The sequence below is a fragment of the Caloenas nicobarica genome, chromosome 2 (assembly GCF_036013445.1).
Source record: "Caloenas nicobarica isolate bCalNic1 chromosome 2, bCalNic1.hap1, whole genome shotgun sequence".
NCBI lineage: Eukaryota > Metazoa > Chordata > Aves > Columbiformes > Columbidae > Caloenas > Caloenas nicobarica.
Window position 1 is genome coordinate 11,114,655 of NC_088246.1, and position 25,626 is coordinate 11,140,280.

The 25,626-nt window shown below is 37.2% G+C and overlaps 1 protein-coding gene across 3 annotated transcripts in view; it reads right to left on the reverse strand.

Annotated features, from left to right (window-relative positions):
• The window catches only part of ESYT2 (extended synaptotagmin 2), an 85,241-nt gene that overhangs the window by 17,228 nt on the left and 42,387 nt on the right, over positions 1 to 25,626 (reverse strand). For 2 of the 3 annotated variants that reach the window (XM_065627829.1, XM_065627831.1), the window contains exons 6-14: positions 25,213 to 25,302; positions 13,316 to 13,371; positions 8,333 to 8,453; positions 7,567 to 7,743; positions 7,122 to 7,204; positions 5,807 to 5,855; positions 5,065 to 5,154; positions 4,450 to 4,545; positions 2,011 to 2,112 (exon numbers count right to left, since the gene is read on the reverse strand). In XM_065627829.1, coding sequence (XP_065483901.1) covers positions 2,011 to 2,112; positions 4,450 to 4,545; positions 5,065 to 5,154; positions 5,807 to 5,855; positions 7,122 to 7,204; positions 7,567 to 7,743; positions 8,333 to 8,453; positions 13,316 to 13,371; positions 25,213 to 25,302 — 864 coding nt within the window. The remainder of the gene's footprint in view (positions 1 to 2,010; positions 2,113 to 4,449; positions 4,546 to 5,064; positions 5,155 to 5,806; positions 5,856 to 7,121; positions 7,205 to 7,566; positions 7,744 to 8,332; positions 8,454 to 13,315; positions 13,372 to 25,212; positions 25,303 to 25,626) is intronic. The other variant, XM_065627830.1, reaches the window with a different exon arrangement.

Sequence of the window (25,626 nt, forward strand, 5' to 3'; positions counted from 1 at the left end):
ATAACAAACCCATAAACTACAACACAACTAACAAGCTGTTTTGTTATTAAGGCAGATCCTAATTCGATATGCTTTGGCGTACAACTTATTACTTCTGTTGTCTCACTGAGTCTTGTTTGGGTTTAAAACAGGGCTTTAGAAATGTCTAAATCTGAGTGCACCCTCACCTGATAACCAGAAGACAGTCACTGACCTGTAAAAGCTGATTTAAAATATGAATAATTTATATGTTATATAGACAGCAAATTAAAAGAAAAAAATGTTATGAGCTAATGATAATGTATCATAAAACTAGTGTTACTCACTTTCAGAACACTATTCATATTCCTTAACTTCAGATAAATCAGATTTAGATGGGTAAATGTCTGAATTAGGTGTCATGATTCTAGGTTCCCAGTAGTAGTCAATAAAACTGTCTAGAAAGGTACAGAGAGCACTCAGAGCTCTCTGAGGATTTTCCTCTCCCTACATAAACGGAGCCCCTTTTTTAACACTCCCCCTCTTCCAAGTAACTCAAGTTACATAGCAAATACCTGAACTTGCAGGTGGGAATATTTGCGTAATACCTCGTGTTTCAAGATGCCCTGAAAACAAGATGCAGTTTTATGACTGCTGGAGCTGTTGTTATCTCCGGGCTCCTACAGTCCTGTCTCCTGGCTCCCAGCCAGAAATCTCATCCTCTTGCTGCAGGACAAGCACCCTTGCAGCTGCGGCACAGGGCAGTTAACGCTGCTGCTGCAGAAATCCAGACCTGGCTCTCATAAAGTGGGTGCTGTTCCACTCTGACTCACAAATTCCTTCGGGGGTTTGGAAACTTTTGTCCAGTGTCTAAATAGATGCCGTTACATGTAGATTACATGTCCTAATGTGAAGACCTTAAGACCAAGAAAAACATTAGGGCTACGCTCTCTATGAAGCATTTCAGTTTTTAATAAAATATTATTATTTTTAGGATGTATCTAGTATTTTTATAACTAAAAGAAACAGCAACTGCTTATCAGTTTTAGTACCAAGATAACTGAACCATAGCTTAAGAACTGCATTTCTTATTGATTAACTTTTAAAAAGATTTGGTAAGTGATGTGATTTTTTTGATACTTCAAAATGAAGTTTACACAGAAGCTAACTGAAAGGACCACAGAAAAAGGTTTTGTTGGGGTTTGGGCAGGGCAGGGGGGAAGGTATTTTAAAAATCCAGGTTTATGATATGAGCCAAAAGCCATCAGCCAGCAACAAATTTATCTGCACAATCTACAATGGCATCCTCAGCTCCCTGATTCTCATTCTTTTTGAAGATACCAAGGTTGTGTTTACCGATTTAAGTGTAAGATATTCAGAGGCTCATTAGTTTGTAATAATCTTGTAACATCAAATTCAAGTGAAAAATATTAATTGGTGGTTCTCCCTAGCCTGGATTTTCCTGACTACAGACTAGTTTGAAAAAAAGAAAAGGAGCTTGGGAATTTGCAAAACAAGGAGCATCATGGAGTGAAATAGGATTTACAAGGGAATTTACAGTTTGGGGAGCACAAATAACCACATCCATTTTTAAAGCAATACTTGAACCAGTGTGGAGAGGTTGCAAGTTCTTACAAACATTAAGTGCATCACCGTTTAAAGAAACTACAGGGATGTTGGTTGCAATATTTATTAGCTTAATTTCTCTGCAATAAAAGCCAACAATTCACCAGCACACTGTGTGCTAGTACAGTATGCATTTTATTTCTCAGTGAATCAGCAATCCAAGTTAAATGTAAGAGCTTTTACAACAAACTTATCTTGGGTTTTTATCATAAAAAGTTAATTACTTACCCAATGATATGCTGATCAATGAAATTTAAGTAGCCTTTAAAATGCAATAAAAATAGCACAAAAACAATGCACACTTGTTGAAACCATGCAGCAAAACAAATTGCATGCTCTCATTCCACTAGAGTGAGTGGCTTTAGTAGCACTAATCCACACTCTGGCAGAGAAAAGGTACAATACAAATAATACCAGAGAACTCACAAATAGTGCTCTATAGAGTGAGGTAGTGTTTTCACAAAAGACTAGTCCCGATGCTCTCCTCTCTTTTAAGTATCCACACCCAAAGTTTCCCTCGTAGATACTCTTAGGAAGATGGAAATGGAAGGAGAAAGCAGAGTGATGGGGTTGTGGCAGAATGAATGCATAAGCAGCTTTACCACACAAAAAAGTTCAGGAACACAGTCAAAGGATTCCAGAGAAAACAGCAGATAACAAGAAGTAAGTAAATATTTGTCATTACAAATACTTTCATCTGTTAAATGACTTTCTGTAGTGCAGCAAGGTGAAAAGTCTTCGCATTTTTATTTTTTATTAATTATTCAAATATATTAACCCACTTTCCAAGTTTACTTTTGCTAGTGCAGATTTATAGGGCAGATTCAACTAAGTACATTTACAGACCACCCTTCTACACTGTTTCTGTTTCACTTGAAACATATCTCAGACAAATCACCCCAGTGTCTCAGAAACCCACAACTATGGTGCATCTCTGCCAAAGAAATGCCTGTGCTGGGGATTATTCACCATAATGCAAACAAAACAAGACTGACGACAAGATCAAAAATGTAGCAGTGATAAGCATTAACTTAAGAAATCCATTTTGAAGGTAATAAAAAGTTCATCTAGAAAATATTTTAGCTGTAACATTCAAGTTGTGGACAAAAGTCTTCAAAACTATTAACAGCAATCAGTGTAATTTTAACAAACTTCATTCTCTTTGGACTTTTTGTTCCCCGTAAATACAAGCAATCCAAAAGTGATTAATTTTGCTATTACACTACACAACCCCTTTAAGTGAATATGAACACAACATGAGAAGCCAGCAGACTTCCATACTTAGTCTTGTAAATGTTCCATATTAGAATGAAATGGACACTAAAAAAGCTGTAGTCGCTATAATTCACTGCAGTCTGTCTAGCAGCTCCATGACATTATTTAAGCATTGGATTTCTATCACAAAATGTACATTCAAAACAGGAAGGGAAAAAACTAAATTTATGAGCATTTGCTGAAGAAGCTAATCTAATATAGAGAAGCTGACTTGTACGGAAAAAAATTGGAAATTATGGATGAAAGAACTTTAAACTATTGATTTTAAGTAAGAGGCCTTAGTGTATTTTAACGGATACATTAAACTTGTAACAGTTTGAGTAAAATCCAGTAGTTGAACAAGAAAATACAGAAATGGGTTCGATTTAATCTATTGCACAAAACATATGGCAGATGGACTTCTTCTGTGTGTTGGAGTGTTCTGATACTGATGTTATGCACACAATAATTCTATTCTGTCTCTGCTTATTCTGTACTAGAATAATTCTACACTTTTTCTACCAAGTTAGAGCATTCCCCGGAATGCAATACAGTGAGGTTGAAAAGATAATGCAGGACTCTATTCCAAAAGAGCTACATCCTTTTGGCTTTTAAAATAACCTAGGAATACTACTTCCAAACACTGCTCTATGCACCCTGGAACAGACTTGAAATCACCAGTCGGTGATGTGAATTGTTTAGGCTACTAAGGTTTCATTTGTTACCACAGTCTGTTTGATGCAGCATTTTAACTTAAGATGAGTGGACAAATTTGCAAAATGCATGCAAAAAAAAATCTGAGGCTTGAAAACTTTATTCTCTGATTAGTATTTTAGTCATCGCTTCCGGAATTTCTCATTCTAAGAGCAATGCTGAAAAACAGCAAAACACAGTGTCATGCTTCTCACATCTGTTTATGGTAGGGTTTACTTTATTACTGCTACCATTTGCAACCAGGAACAGTGCTTGAAATAATAACCCGAAATAAACTACGAAACAGTCTGTGCTTGTCATAAACAAGCTATTTCACAGTCCCATAGTATAATCCGTATCGTGATGGAACCACTATTTATTTTTGTTTTATGTTTTGCATAAGCAAATAAACAATAGCCCAAATGACAACCTCACAGAAATCTCAGATGAGTTTTCTGCCACTGTAACATCCACCGGACAGTATTAATTTTGTGATGAGGACTTCAATATCTTCAAATCTACCCCAGATACCCTAAACCAAAGCAAGTAGGTTTACCTGAACTCAAGTAATTCGGCCTTTCCGCAGTAGGTTCCTTAAAATTCCCCATGCTAATCCCATACTATTTATGGAAAACACTGTGTAATAAAAACATGCAGCCTCTCAAGTCCAGGAAAGGAGCATTCTTTAAAGAAAAATCACACTGATGAAAGAGTAATGTTTTATTAAATATATATCTATAATACTATACTGCTAGAAAAATGGACCTTACATTACACGTTTTGAAATGAGAGAAAGTATAGAAAACGTGGCATAATGTGTGTTAGTAAAGCAGTGTGCCATACTACTGAGCAAGACATGCTGGAAGTATGTGGGACATACCCATGACAAAAGGGTTTATCCATCAGAATGTAACTTACAGGCAGGTTTCTTGCCGAGTCCAAATAGAGAATAAGCAATGCAGAAGAAAGCCCATCATTGGCTTGGTCTTTATCAGCTCTAATGCTTGTTAGCACCTAAATCAGTAACACACTGTAAGCTTTTCTGAAAATCAAACATTATTATTATTTCTGTCCCACACTCCTGAGAAACATTTTAAAAACATCTCCCAAATGCAAACATTCACAAATGAACACTATGAAGCATAAAAACTAACTTTTCAAAACTCATAAGTATTTCAAACCCATTTTAACAGAAATTTCTACCCCATTTACTAATTCGTTTTTTAGACTGGACAGATTATAATAGCATATCCAGCTTTATCTCCCAGACCAATGAAATGTTAGCTGATATTCTCAAACCTTAATACTAAGAGAAAAGAAGAGGATGACAAAAGCATTTTAAAATCCCATGCCACTACAGTACATCGACAGTTATGACAATGAGATTTCTAAAAGACAAACAGTTTGGAATAAAGTTACAGGTTTATCCAAATTCACAACAGCTAGAGAATTAAATTCTTACATAATTAACAACAACAAAAAACACCCCACAACAATTAAGATTAGGATAAAAGTGATGTGTTCCTTTAATACCTTGTCTAGGTTTTCAGCAGTTGGCATCAATGTGAGCCATTCCAGTTTTAAATGCAATTTTCCTTTGGACACTTCATCCAAAGTAAACCACTAAAAGTTAAGCAAAGTAACGTGAAATAATTTGACTCCAAACCAATACATGATTGCAATTGGCTCTTCGGGACATTTAGGGAATGCTAAACTCTACTAGAAATCTTACAAAGCTGAAGTCTGCATAACCTGAAGAGATCTGATTCATTGTTTAAAATGTCCTTTAAAATATTACAACACAAAATAACAAAACCAGCCATATAAACCTCGATGTTATCTAGTAAAAGCATTTTTAAAACATCAAGAGCATTCTTTAAGTTCTGTAAAGTTGTGCTGGAAATACAAACCTCGCATAACATTACTATAAAATCTCTCTTACATATAGGACAAAAACCAGTCTGCTAAGTCTAACAGTAGTTAAACTGGGCAATTCTCCTGCAAGAAAAAGCTCTCACCAAATACATAAGTTACTGGTTTTTGCATTTACATAGTAGTAATCTTAAAACCCCAAGACAGAAGAAGAATGGCATTATTCTACAGATCTCACCAATTCAGGTATCCCTTAAATCACTGTACTGATCATCGGGGAATCTATTTCTAGCATTAGGTTATTCGTGCGCATGCAGGAACTATGCTCAGAAAAAAATAATAATTAGAGAACTATATATACAACATATGGATTTTTTTTAACCCAAACTTGCTGAACACTTACCTCATCTAGAAGACGCTCCTTTTCAACTTCAATTAAATCTATCATCAAACTAGAAAAAGGAAAAAAAAAAAAAGGTATTTTAGCTGAGACACGAAAAGAGAGAACTCAAACCCCAGCCCGTGCTTGCTGAGCATCCAGGCTTCCACTGAGATCAAAGGAGCAGACTATTGTTCTTTTAGCCCCTAGGACAGGAAGAAGCAGGGAATGAAATGGCTGAATGAAGAGAAAGGCAAGATAACAGAAAATATATCTACGCTACAGCCCATCTGGTACAATATGGCTCACACACATAAGACCAACCTCTCAGAACAGTGCCCACATCCTAACTACCCACTGGAAACAGCCCCTGGCCATGTGCTATGACTGAATTCATGCTTTGGCATTGTCTGGGACAGCGCTAGTTCACACGGGCTGAAAATATACCAGGGAATCTGCTAAAAATCAAACAGGGCAGCCAACTGCATGTCAGTACATGAACATTTGTTATGGCTTTTTATTTTATTAGCCCTGAAGTACACATTATGCCACTTTCCTCAGCTCCACTTGAGTGTAAGATTAGGGAAGTGCAAAGAAAAGAAGCCTTTGTACTACCTACTTCTTTAATTTAATGAGAAGAGAAGTAGGTGCTGTTGCTCCTCTTAAGAGAGAAGGAGCAGGAAAGATAAGGGAGTTCTACTCTGTATGGAAAGCAACAATGAGAAGCTCCAAAACTCTGCAAGAAATAAAGGTAACAAATTACTGGAGAAAGAGGCTGACTAAAACCCTGAAACGTTCATGGGTAAACATTAAAGGTAGGCCCATGGAATCTAAGGGTAAGTAATGTTTGCAGAAGCATTACAGCAAGATTTTTTCTTTAATCAAATAGTTAAGATCAGCTCTTAGAGAAAAATAAACTGTGAGCTGGCCATTCAAAAACTATGAAGATGAAGAAGATACATCGTTATAAAGCTATATTAATTTTGCCTGAATAAATAATGTGCTTGCTTACGAACACTAAAGCAGGTAGGGTCCAATTCTTAAAAAATCCCCACCTTTTTTTTCTAGGTACCCACAACACTTACCTTATTTTAAAAAAATATATATATAAACATACAGATGTGTATATACACACGCAAGCATATTTTTATACACATATATTTACATATGAAGTAATTACAGAACTACTTACTAACACATTTTGGAAAGATAATTAAATTATAAATATAGTAATATAGCAGAACTACAACTGCAATAAAATGTGAAAAGGAAAAAAATATTACATCAAAATATTTAATCTTTTTTCAACACTTGCAAACATATTCTCCGTAACATTCACCTTCCCAGGAAGTCATCTTTATCCGGATCTTCATCAAAGAGCTCGATCTCCAGCTCTTGTCCTGGATGTTCATACACTAAGGCCTGAAAGTACAGCAAGATGGCATTGTCAATGGTAAAACCAACTAGCGCTGTTAAATGGCATAGCAACAGTAAAACATTGAACTGCAGTGCCTTTGTCTGTTAAGACATATCAATATGCAAATTCTTTAAAAAAGATGTAATTTTAATGAGTAGAGCAAGTATAAGAGCTTTTCAGATGTGATTTGCTAACATTGCTTTAAGAGATTGGGCTTTGTTTCAGAATCGCTGATGCTTAGTCTAGATAAAAAAAGTACATACACCAATGGCGAATTTCTCTTCTGTTACAGAGTACCTTCTCTAACAAAATAAATTTTGAAAATGACTTTACAGAACACACAAAAAGATATTTTTACTGATTATACCTCATAAACTTCATTCCATTTTGGATTGAGATTTTCTTTGATGACTTTGCTTTGGAAAATCTGGTTGCCCACACGGATGATTCCATAGGGATCTGACTTTCCTTTGACAATCCCTTTTAGGTAAGTATCTTTCCCCTCTAGGTCCTGAGCTTCAATAAAGTGTATCCTTAGAACACCCTGAAAAAGGAAAAGATGAGTTTATGTAGTAAACCTGAAAGCCTCCATCACAATTTATGCAATATATATGTTTTAAAATTTCCATTGTGATTTCCTTAACATGAAACTTAGTTTGGACACACTGTAGATGGAGGGATATCAATGATGATCCACATACACAGAAGACCTGGCACTCAAGAGATTCCTGAAAAGAAAAACTGTCATCAATAATCAGAAACATGCCAGTTATAACAAGAAATGGAAGTGAGTAGCAATAGGCAGTAACAACTTCCAAGTGAAGAGCACTGGCAATAATTTGCACACATGCTACTTAATTTTTAGTCTATACAATTGAACTCTATTTTAACAAGCAATATGTTTACGATTCTAGCAAAACAAAAAAACCCCATCCTGGTATTATTATGAAACATTAACTGCAGACGAATTATTTATAAATTAAATCAATTATTTTAAGTGACTGGATTCACGATAACATCAACTACTGCAATAACTGTATTTAGAAATTCACACAGATGTGCATATCTTTAACAGTTACTAATACAGAAAAAACTAAATGCAAAACTAAAAGTATTAACAGAAATGTGCTTACCTTTGGTATAGGAAACCGCAGCTGAGCAATCTGCACTTCACTGACAAGGGGGACTGTAATTCTATTTGGAAGGACCAGGTAGTTGGATATTATATCCAATATTATTGTATCTGATAAGCCACTGTTGGAGAAAATAGTCTTCAGTTACTTCCTGAGAATTAACCACAAGTTAGGTCACACTAATATACTCCTTTTGCTGCTTAACAACCTAAATAGAGAAAATATTTGCCTTTTGGAGGAGGTAGAAGGCACACAGTTTTTTAAACACTTTTTAAAATAAAGGATTCTTGCCAAAGTGGCCACCAGGTGGAAGCAGCTGACACGGAATAGCAGAAACCACAGCGATGAATCTGAATTCTCATTTCCCTGCCACCCAAGTTCCCCCCTCACCCCGCGCTTTTTAAAGCCACCCAGGGTAAAGGGCTATTGCAGAAGTTTTCTTGCCTGCATTGTAAATAACCAAGCAGATGTTAACTGTTAGTCTACTTTTGTATTTCAATTATGATTTAACTGGCCCTGAAAGTTTGGCTGAGTGTTCCTGTATTGTTATGAAAGAAGTTGTCCCCTTGAGCTGGGAGGAATGTCATTCAGAAGAGCAACACAAAGAAAACATGCTTGTGGCCGAGTAAAATATGGCCTAGGGAAGCAAAACAGGTTTTGTTCTGGCAAAAAGGGAGTGGCTGTACAGTCACATTGCTAATGAATCACGAAAAAACCCAAACCCACCCTTCCCCACACCCCACAGGCACAGAAAAGAAAAACATTTCCTAAGCTACCAGTTCACCCAGTTTGAGTCTGAGCTGACAACAAATCAGTGTTTTCAGGCAAACATCACTGCTTACCTGCATCATGTACAGTGGTAAAAAGGCAGAATTGAAGTGGTACAATTCGCCACAGAAAACAAGTATTCAGGGAGAGTTTAGGGGTATGTGCAAAGATTCAGAGAGAAAAATACAAAAACTACTTGATATATTCTGAACTGCAGGTGCACTCTCGCTAAAGCTGGTGGAGCTTCTTCAGGGATGAATGATTTCTCCTCCTAAACACGCTTTAAGATTCCCCTTCTGTAGTCTTTATGAAATCAAAATGAAGATATGTTTGATTACTGAGAATGTTTTCCAGACTAAGCACTTGCAAATTTTTCCTAAGACTGAATCTGCAGTTGGGAGCAGCTCTGACTCAGCAGCCAGCAGACAGAGACAAAACCCGCAGTGAAATGTAATATATATTACATATTCATTTGAGAAGAAAATGTCATGCTGAGCAGTAAACATATTATGGTGGAGAAAGGTAACAAAATTAACCCACTGAATACAATCTGGCCCATTTCTAATTCACACTTATCTCTCATGCCATATATCTGCAACCTGTGCAGTCTGCATCCCCGCGGCTGCCCACATCCACTGTAAATCCAGATCAACTATGATACACAATATAATGTGGCTCTTTTTTATAACATCCAGTACAATAAGAACTGAAGAAACTCAAGATTGCATCAAGATCAACGGAGAGGTCTGTGCAGACCTCTGTTTATTCTCTGAATGAAGCAACAGCAGACAATGCCAAGATGTTGCCCAGAGGAAAAATTTCCTCTCAGCTTCTGTGGGTTAATTCACGTCTGTCCTAAAGAGGAGTCTTTATTCCCCTCCTTTCTCCCAGAGCTTATCCAGTCATATTTGCAAAGATTTTCATTCTGTGTGAACCCTCAACCCTACAAATTTATAGTTTCAGTAATTCTTAAGACAACTACTACAAAGAGATAATTATATTATTTGAAAATAAGTAGCTTCCTTTAGTCATCATACCACATGCTGCTTTTCAAACTTTCTCGGTTTAGTTTTGCTAAACATCAAGTTTTCAACTTATGTACATTAAGCTTTCTCTGAGATAAGCCAAGAAAACCCATCATCTTGTTAAAAAATTAAGATAAACATCTCAAACGGTCTGAACATTAAAAGGAGAAAAAAAAAAAAATCTGAGGTGATGATCACTACACAAGCAACAATCCCATTTTTCAAAATACAACACTGATGATACATCTCCAGTAGAGAGATCAGGTAAGTTGGTTTTGTTCATGCTTTTGTCAGTATCCCTACCTGGCAAGAAGAGAAAGCTCTACATTTACGCTCAGGAAAGTGCAGGCCTTAAGAACAGATGATTAATGGAGAAAACTCACTGCCCTAGGTCAGAAAACGCAAACGACAGTGCCAGAGAGGCGATGGGAGCACGGCTGCCTGGAAAGAAAGGTTAGCATGCTCTTCTCAAGTATTTGGTTGGAACGCATACATTATGAAATAAGCTATAGGCATAAATAAACCTAGACTTGGTTCAGAGACTGATTTATGTTCAAACGATGCTACAGGAGATTTCTTTAAAGCAGAGAAAAACGGCCTGAAGCATAACAGGGCCCAGACACTTGGCGGCTTCGCAGTCCTTGATACTAGGACAAAAACCCAATTCTGTGATTCCAAAGGTCAGTCTTGCAATTTTATCCCAACAAAAATGCTTGAATTTCACCAAAACGTGAGAAACTAATATAAAAAGCGAACCAGCATTAGTGGAGTTTCACAGAAATTTACACAGAGAAACTGGACTCATACAAGGCAGTGGATATTCAGTCTTTAAAAACAGGGAGCTGAAAAAGAATACCAAAGATCCTAACTAAGTAATGAATTAAATGAATTCTAAAACAACATGACGCTTTCAAGCTGCTTGAAACTTATCTAACCAAATATGAGCCAACTGGGATGCTCCCAGCTGGAAACTATTCTTCATGAATACAAGGCAAAAACTACTATCTTGTTAATTATTTTGATACTTAAACTAGGAGGTCTGATCCATGGAAAACAGAGACACATCACTGATCAAGCAGCACAGGAAGATGTACCAATTTAAACAATTAACACTGCTGCATCATCGATAAACTGCTTAAGACTGTAAAACTCTGTCATCGATTATAAGTACAATTATTTTTTCAGTTCGCAAAAATGAGAGGTGTGAAATGCTTCAGATAGTTTATTATAGTAAATGTCTTCAAAAGTTCCATTGCATTGCAGAAAAATAATTGGCAGTTACCTACTCTGTCGTATTGCTCTCTATTTAGCTCTACTTAATTTTTAGTGACAGAATAAGCAGCTCTGTATTTTTCCTGCATTGCCTTTGCTCATGCTGCAGAGACAGCACATCTGATTGCAGAGTATTTTTTACTATATTCCAAGCAACCATTAACAGAATTCATCTTCCCACCATCCACATCCCCTCCTGACAGTGTTCTCACAACCTGACTCCTCACGCAGAGATCTTAATTCCATTGCTCTGTAAGCCATGCTAATGGTGGAATATGAATTACTTTTCTGTCCTTCTCCTTGTGGAGTTACATACAAAGAGCAATGGAAGTTGTTAACGGCTGACAGAGAATATTCCAGGAGCAAATGCAGAAATTCATGTAGCAGAAGACACTTGCAAACAGTACAAAGAAGCAGAAGTAGTTTAGTGTGCAGCCAACAGCCGTGGGACGAAAAAGGTACCTGTAGTGGCAGTAATCTCTTGTTCACCATGGTTTATAACAACTACAGTATGTCAGGCTGTCGTACCAAAATATACAATCTATCTATACAGATAAGAAAACCAAATACAGCACTCGAGAAAACTCTTGGCAAGGCAGAGCATGAGTCACCCCAGCTACAGTTACTATAGAAACTATACCACGTATCTAGATGGCACCATTCTATGCATATGTGGCCAAGCTTGGTTGCTCTGGAAACCATAAACTTGAGACACTTAGCAAGACTTTGTTTACAGCAGAGGGTTTGTGTTTGCAGTCAGGCAAATATGGAGCATGATATGAATCTCGGGAGCCTAGTAAGCTTAGGTACTAAACATAAATTTATTAATGTTATGTCAAAAGAGCAAATTATTATTCAGGAGCTGCATTTTGGAAGCCACTTTCTCACTCGGCAAGAAAACCTCTTTCCTTGGTCGCAGTCCTAAGCAGGCTTGAAACATGAGCACTTCTTACAGCCATTAACCTACTTAGTGCAAGTTCTAATTTCAAACTGTTCAACTGGGATTCCATGCACTGGCTTCACGTGTCTAAGTAAAGCAAAAACCATTTCAGTCACACAATTGAGCACTAGAGGATTAATTTAATACCTAAATTCAAGCTCTTGTTTTTAAACAATAAAAAATAAATCTGGAGTCAGCCAGCTCTTGAGAGTATGGGATCCAATAAAAGGACTAGTCACAAAATCCAAGTGTGTATCAGATCTGCCATTATCCCCTTAGCCGTTGTCCCAATATTGAAAAGCCCTTGGGTAACTATTACAACTTGATAATTATTAACACATTCATGGATTTAACCTTATCAGGATTGTGATGATTCAAAGCAGCTTGGTTTTCACCTCTACTTATGCTTTTTCTATGGGGTTTTGCCAGGTACTATTTTGAAAAGCTCTGAATAAGCCAAGCATTTTTTCTAGCTATTTTTGCTACTCTGTATTTTTGCTACTCCATTTGATCTTCACATAATAAACTGAAAGCTTTAAAAATAAGTACTTGAAAAGTTCATTTAATTTGATTACTGTCTTAAGTTATTTCTAACTACCTTTACACAAGCACCTAGAGATGTATCGGCATACAAAGCCACAGGCCAAGATGTTGTGAAGCCACTGGCATATAAAAAAAATCAGGCTCTTTGCCCTTCTGCTGTCCTAGGAGATGGCAGATAGGACATTCATAAGATTCTGGAAACCTTGAAAGGCTGAGAACACTAACAAAAGCAGATTAAAAATTATCTTTTCAAAATGTTTTTAACAAGACCCACTCAAAATACTTTTGATGTACTCTCACTTGTAGTGAAATCACTGCCTTCTGCACATTGAGCAACTTCTTATACTTCTAAATTGAGAGATAACTGCTCAGAGTCACTTTGCCTGAGAGTTCATGAGGTGGAGGAATACCAAACACTGCTTTACATATACTCACTTCAGTCCTGGAACATCCAGAAGATTGGTCAGTCCGGTCCAGTTGATTTCCAAAAGCTGTGAATTACAGAGAGCAGGGAAGGCGAAAAAAAAAAGGCAACTTGTGAGTTCACAACACTGACAAAATACACCTGATCACTATAGATTCTGGTCAGTGGAAGGTTAATAACCAGTTTCCAGGATTTTCTTAAAACAGAAAACCAAAACTTCTTCCATTCCAGTCCAGTCCAGTCCATTCCACATAATTTTTAGCAACGGTTTTTAAAACAGTTAGGAAAACAAGTCCCCATTCTCTTACCCATCCTCTCATAAATACATCTAAGTACACAGGTGCACACTCCAACATACATGCGTACATAGCATCTACTAAATAAAATCAATATCAAATAATGAAATGCGGTCCTAATTTCTGAAGAAATATTTTCATATTCACCATAGACCTGTTACAGATGAACAGTCACCAACATGAATTTGCAAAGTATAATAAGCTGATGAAGAATGCCATTTGAGACCAAGAAAATAAGTGATCTAGAAGACCTGACTGCCAGAAAGAAAGAAGAATTGGGATTAGGAAGGTGGAAGGAGCATGTGACAACAGCTTGCAAACACAGAAGAGGCTGTTTTCTATGACAAAGAGACAAATCCATTCTACCACTGACACGGTAAAGAAGAAAGCTATCAATAGGATTAAGTATTGAAGTGAGAAAAATCTTCAGAAATAATTAATAGAGATAACTCATTGCTAGATCATATATACTTCCTTCACCGAAAGTCTTTACAGAATACTAGACATACAAATGCTATTTTATAAAGCTGCTTATTCTGTTTCAGGGCTACTGGCATTAACAACTAATTTCTAACATCCTTTTCAATCCTATAATCTTCTAATTCTAGATAACAAAACTAACAGAACTGAGTTTCCTTATCTCCCTTCTCACTGAAAACTTTCTGTTAACTGCATAGAAATTAATTGAATAAAATCAACAAAAATCCAAACTCGCCCAACTACCACCATGCTTCCAAATCAAACTACCCAATCTAAGAAAAACTGCTGTTAAAAGGATTTTGAGATTCCTCCATTAACGAACTGATTGTGGTGGTTCAGTTAAATGACGAAACGAAACAGCAAATCTCTACAAGAACGTATGTTGCATCTTTCCACAAACACGCAAGAATAATGACTACATTCATTTTCTATTAGAAGAAACCAGCACTTACCATTCTTTTAAAAGGATCTATTAATAGTTTAATTAGTGATTTCCTTTGTGAATACTTCGCCCAAAGATAACACGTAAGACATTTACTTACATAAGGAGCACTGTTAATATACTTTTGTAAAGGTGGCAAATTATTTCAACATTATCTATGAAGCGCCTAGCCTACTTGTAACAAACAATTAAGCAGGAAAAAAAAAAAAAATCATTATCCTTTCCACGGAAAAGGTAGTGAGATTTAATAACTTAGTATTCCAAAACAAAAGGCAAGACGTATCGTGGGATGTACGGCGAGAAGGCGCAGGAGCCGCTGACGTGCTGTCGCCACAACGGCTGCCGCTGAGAGCCGTGGCGAGCAGGCCGGGGCGCCGGGCCCGGGCCGCTGCTCCGCGCCGCTGGGCCGCTCCTGCAGAGCCTGGCCCGGCGCTGGGCCCCTCAGCACACGGACACACCAGAGAGAGTCCAACAAAGGGCCATGAGCATGAGGAAGGGACTGGAGCATCTGTCCTATCTGAGAGAGCTGGGACTGTCCAGCCCAGAGAAGGCTCGGAGGGATCTTATTAATGTAAATAAATACCTGAAGGGAGCGTGCAAAGACGACAGAGCCGGGCTCCTCACGGTGCTGCCCAGTGACAGCACCACAGGCAACGGGCACGAAGTGAAACGCAGGAGGTTCCCTCTGAACATGGGGAAAAACCTTTTTTACTGTGGGAGTGACCAAGCACTGGCACAGGTTACCCAGCAAGTTGTGGGATCTCCGCTTTCGGAGATACTCAAAAGCCACCTGGACATGGTCCTGGGCAACCTGCTCTGGGTGGCCCTGCTTGAGCAAGGGGCTTGGACTGGATGACTTCCAGAGGTCCCTGCCAACCTCAACTGTTGAGTTTGTGAACATATGAAACAGAAAACAAACATTTGGTCCCACCCAGGGCATAAGATTAGTGTCTTCCTACCTGTGCCATTCAGAAGGGTGAATAAACCTACAGACTTCAATAGAATGGTTAAAATTTAGCACTTTCGCTGCTGATATCCATTCGGAAAAACACTGCAAGATTTTTCTTAGCCTCCTTCTTCTACTGTATCACACTCCTATGGCTCCGAACAAGCAGGAGAGAAACAGAAACAGAGACTCCTCCGATACAGGCATCTCACTTGATGACTCAAAAGGAGTCCAGCGGAGATCTGCTCTTTTTCAACATTTAGAAACCAACACACTTAAAACAAAATGATTATACATGTATACAGATCATTATGGTTTATCTGTTTGCTTCTTGTAAATGCAATTTTCTAAACCCTTCGGCATAATAATGTTTCCCAGGCTGGAAGAATGAATGGAAGTCAAAACAATTTTTCATTCTGTCATTACAGCACCAGACAGAAGAGCTCTCAGAATGGCAGCTAAATTTCATGGTTTAGTTCTATTCAATTCATTTTCTTACTTCACACAGTTTTATATTGTGTGGGTTAAAATGCAGTAAACAATGAATTTATGCCAATTGTATGTATTTTATTATATTTAATTATGCCCTTGCATCTGCCTTCTTCCCGTTGCCAGTTACAGAGTATTTCCTTTATCTATCCATTTCACATACTGAATTTTGCCCAGGAATTCTATTCAATATCTCAACAGACACTATAACAATGAAATTATGATTGCAGAAGGAAGGGGGGGAAAAAAAAAATATCGACATTTTATTGTTCTGCTCTGACTCTTAACAAACACCTTCCCAAAGTACCCAAAATAAAGTAGCAGCAGAAGAGAACTGAAACGTAAAGCTTTAGACACTTTGCTGAACAATGAGAAACATAATTTCCTATAAGCTTAATTCTGTGGCTTTAAAAATAACAGGAGCTTTTTGATAAGATACTACAGAATTTATGCTACTGTGAAAACTTAGGCTGATTTTTAAGATATTTCTAAAACCATATTTTGCAAGTTTCATCAGAAAGTTATTTTTTCCTTTTGATTTACTTTTCAGCACAATATCCCAAACAGACACTGGAAATAATATATCAGAGGAAGAAAAAAAAAAACCACTCCAGAATTTTGAACTTTTTAGTAAATAGCAATAATTTCTTTTTGTAGTTTAGGGTATAAAAAAACAAAGATAAAATACTTCTTGCATTAGTTGCTGGTATCACTTCTGTTTTAGCCTCTACATCATTGGTGAAATGCACCACTGGATATATTGGAAAAGAAAAATTTTATCTGTCTGCTGGTAATTACATTTCACAATTAAGATATTTTGTCTTTATAACTAGGATGTTCCAAAGACATCCTCTCACATACTCGTTTATTTACTTGATTCTGTGTATTAAAATTATCTTGCAGGACAAAGTAAAACAAATCGTCTTGCAGGACAAAATGAAACATCGCATCAGATACTATTTAATGTAAATCTGAATTTCCAAGTTCATGTTTCCAGTTGCACACAACGTTGAAGGCAAACTAAATTACGTTATAAGGAAAGATATTCTCTGAATTCAGTAGCAGTTCTAGTGACCAGTTTCTAAATTTCCAAATGCAAAGAAAAAAACTATCAGAAATAATTTGTCGTAAAACAAGTTATTTTACATTGGTATGTAAGCTTTACTTGTACAACTCTACAATAAAAAACTATGAGATAGAACACAATATTTACATTTAAGAAAACAAGGTAATTTCAGTGTATTCTTCCTTGAAAATTAATGGTGCAAATACTTCGTGTATGTTCTCAAATCTCATGCCCATCTTAACTGAGAAAGTTAAGAAATAAATAACTGAAACAGGAGGAAAAGTCCAACTTAGCACGAATAACTCAGTTTTGTAGTTTTGTTCTACTTCCTCAATCCTGCAAACCCACAAACGTTTAAGTAACATAACATGCAAGCAGTTTGGTAGCAGCCGATAAGACTAACCACAATTTGTGTTTTCAGACTGGTTCTTATGTTCTAATCACAAGTTTTGACATTACGTTATGTCACACTTGAAAAATCTATGTAGGCTACCAAGGGTCTGGAAGAAGTAATTTTATACTGTTTTAAGACAAAGAACCCAGTTTATTACATGATCTATTCTCTTTTTCATTACTCACTGGTGAATTAGAAGGCAAATACACCGCATAAATACCTCAAAACAGTAGTTCCTATCCTAAGGTGTTCACATCTGCATCCCATATTTAGCAGTTTTACATACTGATGTTTTCAGAATAAATAGAAAATGAGAAAATATTTGCATTTCCTTTTTATTTTTTCATTGCACACAGCAGTTAACACGGTAAAGTCCTGTGCTGTCCCCTAAACAGACTTAACTGAATTAAATGAACTGAGCAACATAATGCATGTTGAAATTCCGCATTGAGAAACACCTCCTACACCAGACTGAAACATATCATAGCGGTTTCTGTATTAACGGCCACAACCCAAAACAAAGACCAAGCTATGAGCTACCACTGAGAGATGAAAGATTTTCAATTTATGCGACCAAAAAGCATTTCAAAAGGTTGCAACACAGTATATGAAGCTCATACAGTGCCTATGGTACAACCCCACTATCAATACTTTGGTTATAACACACCTCAAAAACAAGGCTACCAATTCATTCTGTCATCAGTCCTTAGACCATGAAGGATGTAAAAAATAATTGCACAATGAACACTGAAAAAATAGTGTTACTAAGAGTGGCCAGTTAGTACATATAATACCAGAAACTTCTATTCATCCACTTGTTGTACAGGAATAAATACCAAGGCCAATTTCAGAGATGCTGAAGTCAAGTCCTTTTCCAAGTTGGAGCTAAGAAATTACAAAACATTACTAGACTAAGCACTTTATAGGATTATTAGAAAAGATTTGCAAATAAATCTTAAACCTTGAAATGTTTTGGAAGGAATATGAGCCTTCAAAGTCCTGGCATAAATCTAGCTTTCGCTGTTTGGGCTTTGAAGCGAAGTTCTCCTTGCAGACAAGATTTGCCACATTTGCTCACTCAGAGCTTCCTTTCCAGTGCTACCAGAAGATACCACTGATATCACCACAGTAACACACACTCTCTAATCTTAGTCTACGTATGTTACTGACAAACGCTCTTTTCTTTTCATGTTTTGTTTTGGTTTGGGTTTGGTGTTCTCTCCCCTTCCATCCCCCCGCATTCCTCTCAATAAGGTTGTTTCAAGTATGCACTTTTGGCTTCCAAACAGAATCAGACTTCAGCATAAGATACACCTTTTGTAACATAAGAAAATAAAAGAGTTTTCCCAAAAGCAACAGCAAGTTCAGGCAAAAAAATATTATGCCTGCAGTAGTATGGAAATAGCACTGACAGCGGATAAACTCACACAAGGAGAGAACAAAACAGTCAAATCTATAGTATTGCTTGATCTGCAAGGAGTCCTTCCAGCTGTAGTCTAGCCATATAACAAGGATTTTCATTCTACATTTTGGGCATCACCAGGCTATGACTTGCTGGAGAAGACAACCCCCTAACTTGTGGTTCTGACAGTGAGTTAAAGCAACATCACCATGCTACAAACTGAACAGCCCTATGGAGAAGGGGAGCAAGCAAAAGGCTGCCAGCTGATGAACCGTTTTACAAAGCACAAAAAATTCCATACTTAAAAAAAGAAAAAAAGGTTTGGCTTATAAATCTCCAAAATAGCTTAACAATATCATTTCCTTGTCTGCCACCGCGTCGGGCAATGCATAATTCTCTTAGTTTAGCGAAATTCAGGGACTGCCAGCTGGGTCTCTCCAGCAGAGCTGACAGGGCACTGGAAAGTCCGTGTTCAGGATTTGTCACCAAGTGAAACTCTGCCAGGAGCCAGAAATGATGTGGTGTCCTTCCACAACACGTTGCAACCGAGAGAGGTGCTGTGCCTTGCAGAGACTCTTACCAGGCAGCTCACTGGCCTGGAATGGGATTTCAGACACCAGTTACACTTTCTGATGAAGCAGTACGTGCGTCATCCTACAGCTCTTTCAATTCTCCCTCTGCTCAGAGCAGTGAAAACAAATTATGCTTCCTCCCTAAAACCAAGACATTTGCGTCTCGTCAAGGCTCTGTACTCAGAACTACTGCAACACATACACTGAAAGTGTTTTTAAAAAACATACATCCCTCCAGCCTGTAAGAAAAGGTGGGTTAAAAACTGATGAGCATTTTCACATATTTGGTGCTCTCAATACCCTGGATGCCTTTACAAAGGCAAAAGAACATACTGGAATATAGAATATACAGGGCAGTAACTGAAGTTCACAGCAGCACAAAAGGAGCCTCTCAACCCTGCCAACCTTGTGGCTCGACTTGCCTGCCATAAGCACTACTCATTCTCAGAAAAGAAGCCACAAAGTATTTTAAAATGCTGATGAACAACTTCCTGCTAATCAAGCGATGGAAGTGTAAGATTTCTGCACGATAAATTTAAGCTCTGCTACTGGGCACGGTGATACAATTCCATGGAATAAATTGTGTTTCTTCTCAGAAATTTACTATAAGGGGACTAACATGCCCTCTTCTGCTACTTGTGAATGGTCATGTAGAAACACAGTGCAATTTGTCTCAGTAGACCACAGCCAATTAGCACTGCAACGCTAAAGTGCTAACATTATTAGAATAATTTAATAAGTAACATTATCCAGTGTTATTTCCCCAGTAAACATATAATAAACTCAGCCTCTCAAACAAGGCCTGACTACACAATACTATAGAAAGTAAACCGTGTTTAACACTAGTGTCCCAGTTTTAACTGTCTGAAGAGTTAAGTGAGATAATTGCTATAGAGATAAGATATGTAGTTGTGAGGGTAAGACACAGAGCAGGCAAGCTTTTGATTTAAGGTGACCAGAAGAAGGATGACAGTTGATCTTCCAAAAAAACCTGTGCACCTTGCTGTTCTCCATAGTGTCAACTACTCAAAGCTACAGTTCAAGCCAATTCCCTCAAATTTCTACTACATTCTACCCTTCTACCTGTCCTGCATTTTGGTTCACACCCTCATACTCGTACTGACACTCTCCTGACCTGCTAGTGAGCCGAATCAAGATACTAAAATACATCTGAAGGACAGGAAGCTTCTCACTTCTTGTTGTGTTTAATATTCTGCCAGCTGACATCCCTTAACCATCTTCCTCCAGAAGCAGAGGTTTCAATGCTGGTATAAGGGAGACAATAACACCGAATGGGAAGGCACAGGGAGAGAATACAGTACAGTGGAAGCATCAACTGTGATGGCCCTTAAAACATTCCTATCAAAATTTTTAAAAATTCAGTTATAGCAAATTCTAAGTACACAAAGTAACAGTGCAAATCACTCTCACTTTATAAGCAACAAGAGTAATTCTTAACAAATATTATTATAATAGTACCCGCACTTCAGAATTCATCCAGGTGCTCCACAAAACCCTTTAAAAGAGGTTGAAAAGTTTAGAAGCAAAGATACCAAAAGTCTCGTACGTTCTGAAGGCGTTTTTGATCAACTAAAAGCAAACCAACACAACATTCTTCTGCATTCTACGTAACAATTTTATGTGTTTTTCTAGCCATTCCACTAGGACTCATTCTTGATGCAAGCACTCCTTTCAAGTCTAATTTTCATCAGTACTGATGATTTTTAAAGTCGCATCCAGCCCTGAATTTTAAAAAAATGAAACTAAACCAATAAAAATAAATCAAAACTACAGGACAGAATGTAAAATGAGTAGAGAGAGAACAGTGCTCAAGTCAGCAAGCAGAGTGCAAAACTGAGAATATAAAAACGAGATGTTTGGAAGAGCTGCCCACTTTCCCTGGAAGGCATCCTGATTTTTTGTAGCCATTGTTTTTATAGAACAATAGTACTGGTATTTTCATGTGTCTGTTTTGTTGGTTTTCTTCAAAAAAAAGAGAAGGGTTAGGTTAGGATATGCCTTCAATATTAAGTATGCCACTAAACAAGCTTTTGAAAAGTACCGATTTGCAGTACAGCTATAAGCCATATGCACTTCTATAACTGAAGCAAAAATCAAAATAATGAACTATGTGAAATTTTGTTCTAATGTAAAGATAACTACACTTAGAGAAGAAGAATATATGGTAAATATACATCATGTTAACATAATGAGAAGTAATGCAAAAACCCTTACAAATCCCGACTATTTCCACAGTGCTAAATTCTCTCTATAGCACTGAAGCTCAGAGATTTAAAAGACTACTTCAAAACACTAGAATGCATGTATTTCTCCCTCTTGAAATCTCTTACATATCTGGACATATTTTATAAGCTGATGAAACTTCTAAGACCTTCTTCGCAATAGTAACAACAAAATACAGTATTCATGGGGAAGGAGGTTTCATGTGGAAGGAAGTTTCATATAAAGAACTCCCGCAGCATCGAAAACTTCCTGCATTGCTCAGAAATACAAGACTGGTAAATTCATTTAGAAAGTATGTTTGGAACTATTAATTCAGGCAGTGTTGCCTTATATAGTCATTACGGCCAGCAAACAGATGATACAGAGCAAGAGGAATTGTTGCCAGTTACTTTAGACTGGAAAATATGAGAACAAAATCTAACGCTAGCTGCCAACTAATTCCTCTTCCCTTCTAACAAAAATATTGAAGGAAAGCTTCCCTTGGCTGCAGCCACTTGCTCTCTAGCAAGAGGCCAGAATTTGGTTATTGCTAGAATAAGCGTTATTTTCATTTTTCTACAGAAGTTAGACAAATAAACATCAGGAAGACACAGTGCAGTGGGGAGAGAAGTCTGCTTCGAAAACACTAAACATCCATGTTTAACTGTCAAAATTATGGAATAACTTGATTCAAAGATACATTTTTTTAAAATAATCCTCCCTTAAGTTTGCTCAGACCTTGACCACTAGCTTAGTTTTTAAATGAAAGGAGGGTGACAAACTCTGTTAATGGTTTTTGTAACTGAATACTTTTGGGGAGGCGTTGACTTTTTAATTTTCATACTCCAGTCTACTTCCCATCCTTTTTTGTCCCACTAAGTCAACCAGACCCCTAATAAAGTGGCAAGGGGGTAGGACTAAAGACAAAATTACTCTGGACAACATGAACCACATCTGCACATCTGTGTCCACACAGCTCAGCTCTTCTCCTTGCTCCTCTAAAACAGTGTTTGCATTTAACTTGTTTATTGGGTGGTCCCTGTACTGAGACTGAAGATTGTTTGGGAGAGCACTGAATAACAAAATAATGTCAGAGAATGCACTAATTACACAGTGCAAAGTACCATAAGGCAGCATTCGATTCTTGTCATGGCCCTGCTTAGTTTGTTAGTATAAACACGAACATTTACAGAGGCCCTACACCCACACTGCTTAGTCAGAGGGTAAAAATGAGATAAAACTTAAGCAGACATCTCCTAATGTTTAGACTTGCTTCAAAGAAATGTGTGGCAATCCAAATTTGGTTCATCCCAGTGTCCTTCCTCTACCCTTTCCAAATAAAAGCAGTGATGTTTTCTCAGTTTTGCATGAACTGTTTCACTTTTACAAAAAAACTCACTAAATTATCCACAAAATATTTCCAAATTCTTGCATATTTTACTAAGATTTAAGTCTGCATTGCTTCTATCCAAGCACACATGGTATCTTGAGACAGATGAAGTAAGCCACATAAATGCTGCATGTGACACTAGAAGTTTTTCCTAGGCCATATATAAACACCCACACAGATCTATCATTTCAACGAGTTAGCAAAAATTTATCATAAGACATTTGTTCAAAAGAACTGTGTCACAAAAATGTGATTTCATTGAAGAAAATAACACATCCCCTCTAAAGCTGTTGAAATAATTAATTCACTCCAACCCCCCAAACCTTGAGAACTAGATCTTGACATCACAAGTTCTACTGTTTAATTAGAACATATCTAAGAAACAAAAGCTTCCAATTGAAAATATACTTCGAAGTAAAAGATGGAAACCATTTCTTTAAATAAGACTGTGCAGAATTTCCATGACATCCACATTTTCTATTAAGCTCCCTTACTGATACTTACTAAAAGCAGTATCAAACTTCAAATTGCTGAAACTGCCTTACACAAATAATACAATATCAAAGAATTCACCAGCAAATGTGCAATGTGTATTTTGTTCTCCTTTCTATTCTTCTAAAATAAGATGATTGTATGGACTTTACAAAATCTGCGAACATTTCTCGATTCACCTGTAGATTAAAAAAGAAATTTCCTGGAAGCAGTAAAACCTAGACTACCATTATTGTCACATTTTGTAAGATTTAATCCAATTAAAACCGTAGAGTGTTTGTTACTCATTTTCACACACTGAAAATTACATTTGCTGTCTATCCTTTGTTCTTCTACCACTGCTGCACCAAGTTACCAACAGACATACTGGTGCCTGTCCACCAATCTTACCTGTAGGATTTAGCCTACAGCTTTTGAAGTGGAATTATCACTGCAAGGTGCAACAATCCACTATCTTTAGTGCCTTATCATAGCACGAACTCCAATGACATACATCTGTCATTTTAATGCAAAAGAAAGTGTTGAACTGAAATCGTATGACTACACCACCCACGTTCCCAGCTTTCAAAAACTGTATTAGTTTCAAACTTTGCACTTAATGTATTTTTAAAACACCATATTTAAGTTCTGCATGAAAAGGCAAGACAGCCTTATAAAACACGGCTTCTCATGAAAACTATCAAACAATTTGTGATAGGACTGAGTTCAGAAAAGTTTGTGGCCTCAGAAAACTTTCCTTAACTCATTTTCATCTAATCACTCAGATGCAGACGTTTTCTTCCTCTTCAATAAGCTAAGAATAATTCTCTTTAATTCTTTTGATTCAAAATATGTCTGGAATGACTAAAATGTTACCAAATCCTGCAAAAATGCTCACCATTTGGGTGCCAGACTCCATAGACTCAACCAATACTCACAGACTCATGGCCTCCATAGATGCAATCAATAGATTGCATGTTTCTTTTCTGTAAGAACATGTTCTCCTTGGTCTTCTCTAAACTAAACAATTCCTATTCTTTTGGTCTGTCCTTGAGGGTCAAGCTTATTCTCACCTCCCTACATTGGATGCTCTTGTTTTGCTGTTATTCCTGCCCAAATGTGCACTTTGGCCTAGCACGTATTTCAGCTGGATTACATGACACCCTCTCCTCTCCAACTTCTGCTACTGCCATGATTGTTTTGAATTCCAATTCCAACTCCCTCCGTGCTTCATCCATTCTCATACTTGGGTAACTGGTAAATATAATGGAAATTGCCCCCCCTTACTATTGAGTGTAAAAACTTCAAGTCATCATAGTGGGTAATCTCAACACACTGATTTTAATTTGTGGTAACGTCAGCACGGTTTTAAAACAACCTTGCACAGAGCTTGTGGCATTTTAACTCACGCCATGCTCACCTGCAGACTGTCATGAGAATCAGCAACAAAAGCTTTTTTACAAATAACCAAGATGGTATCTATTGATCTTCCCTTCTACAGGAGACTTGTAAGAAAAAATTGACAGCTTTGACAAAACACACTTCGTAATTCCATGGTAAATATTGTTCATCTTGGTTTCTTCTAGTATTCATAAAATTTGTCCACAGTTTTTATGGGAAGGTTCAACCAAATGGAAGCAATTTCCCAAATTCCTCTTGCTGCTTAATTCTTGCCCCAGTTTTCTGACTACTGTGATCAGGACTCTAAAAAGAGGAGAAACAAATAAATGTACTTACAGGTTTCCTAAGGAAAAAAAGGGATAGTGCTCCAATTAGGGGCATGTCTCCAATTAGTGGTTCCAGGATAACCCTCATAGTGCCATGGATCTGTGGAAGGGGAGGAAAAAAAGGCAATGGTATTGACTTCAGTTCAAGTTTTAAATGAAATTTATTCACTGGCAATGCTTGCACTTCTAATTCATTACATTTTTGATTACGAAAGAATTTTATACTTATAGCTTTTTACATATCATCTAAACCCCCCAAAATTAACAGACGCACTAAAAAGTCAGGCTTCCGAATTCATTACATTCATCTACATGATGCTGTGTCATGTTAGTGGTAGTTTTGCTAAAAATACGAAGTAGATTATTTATCGAGCTCAATGTAAACAAAGGTGGCACAAAGCAGTATAACGGCATCCGCAGATAC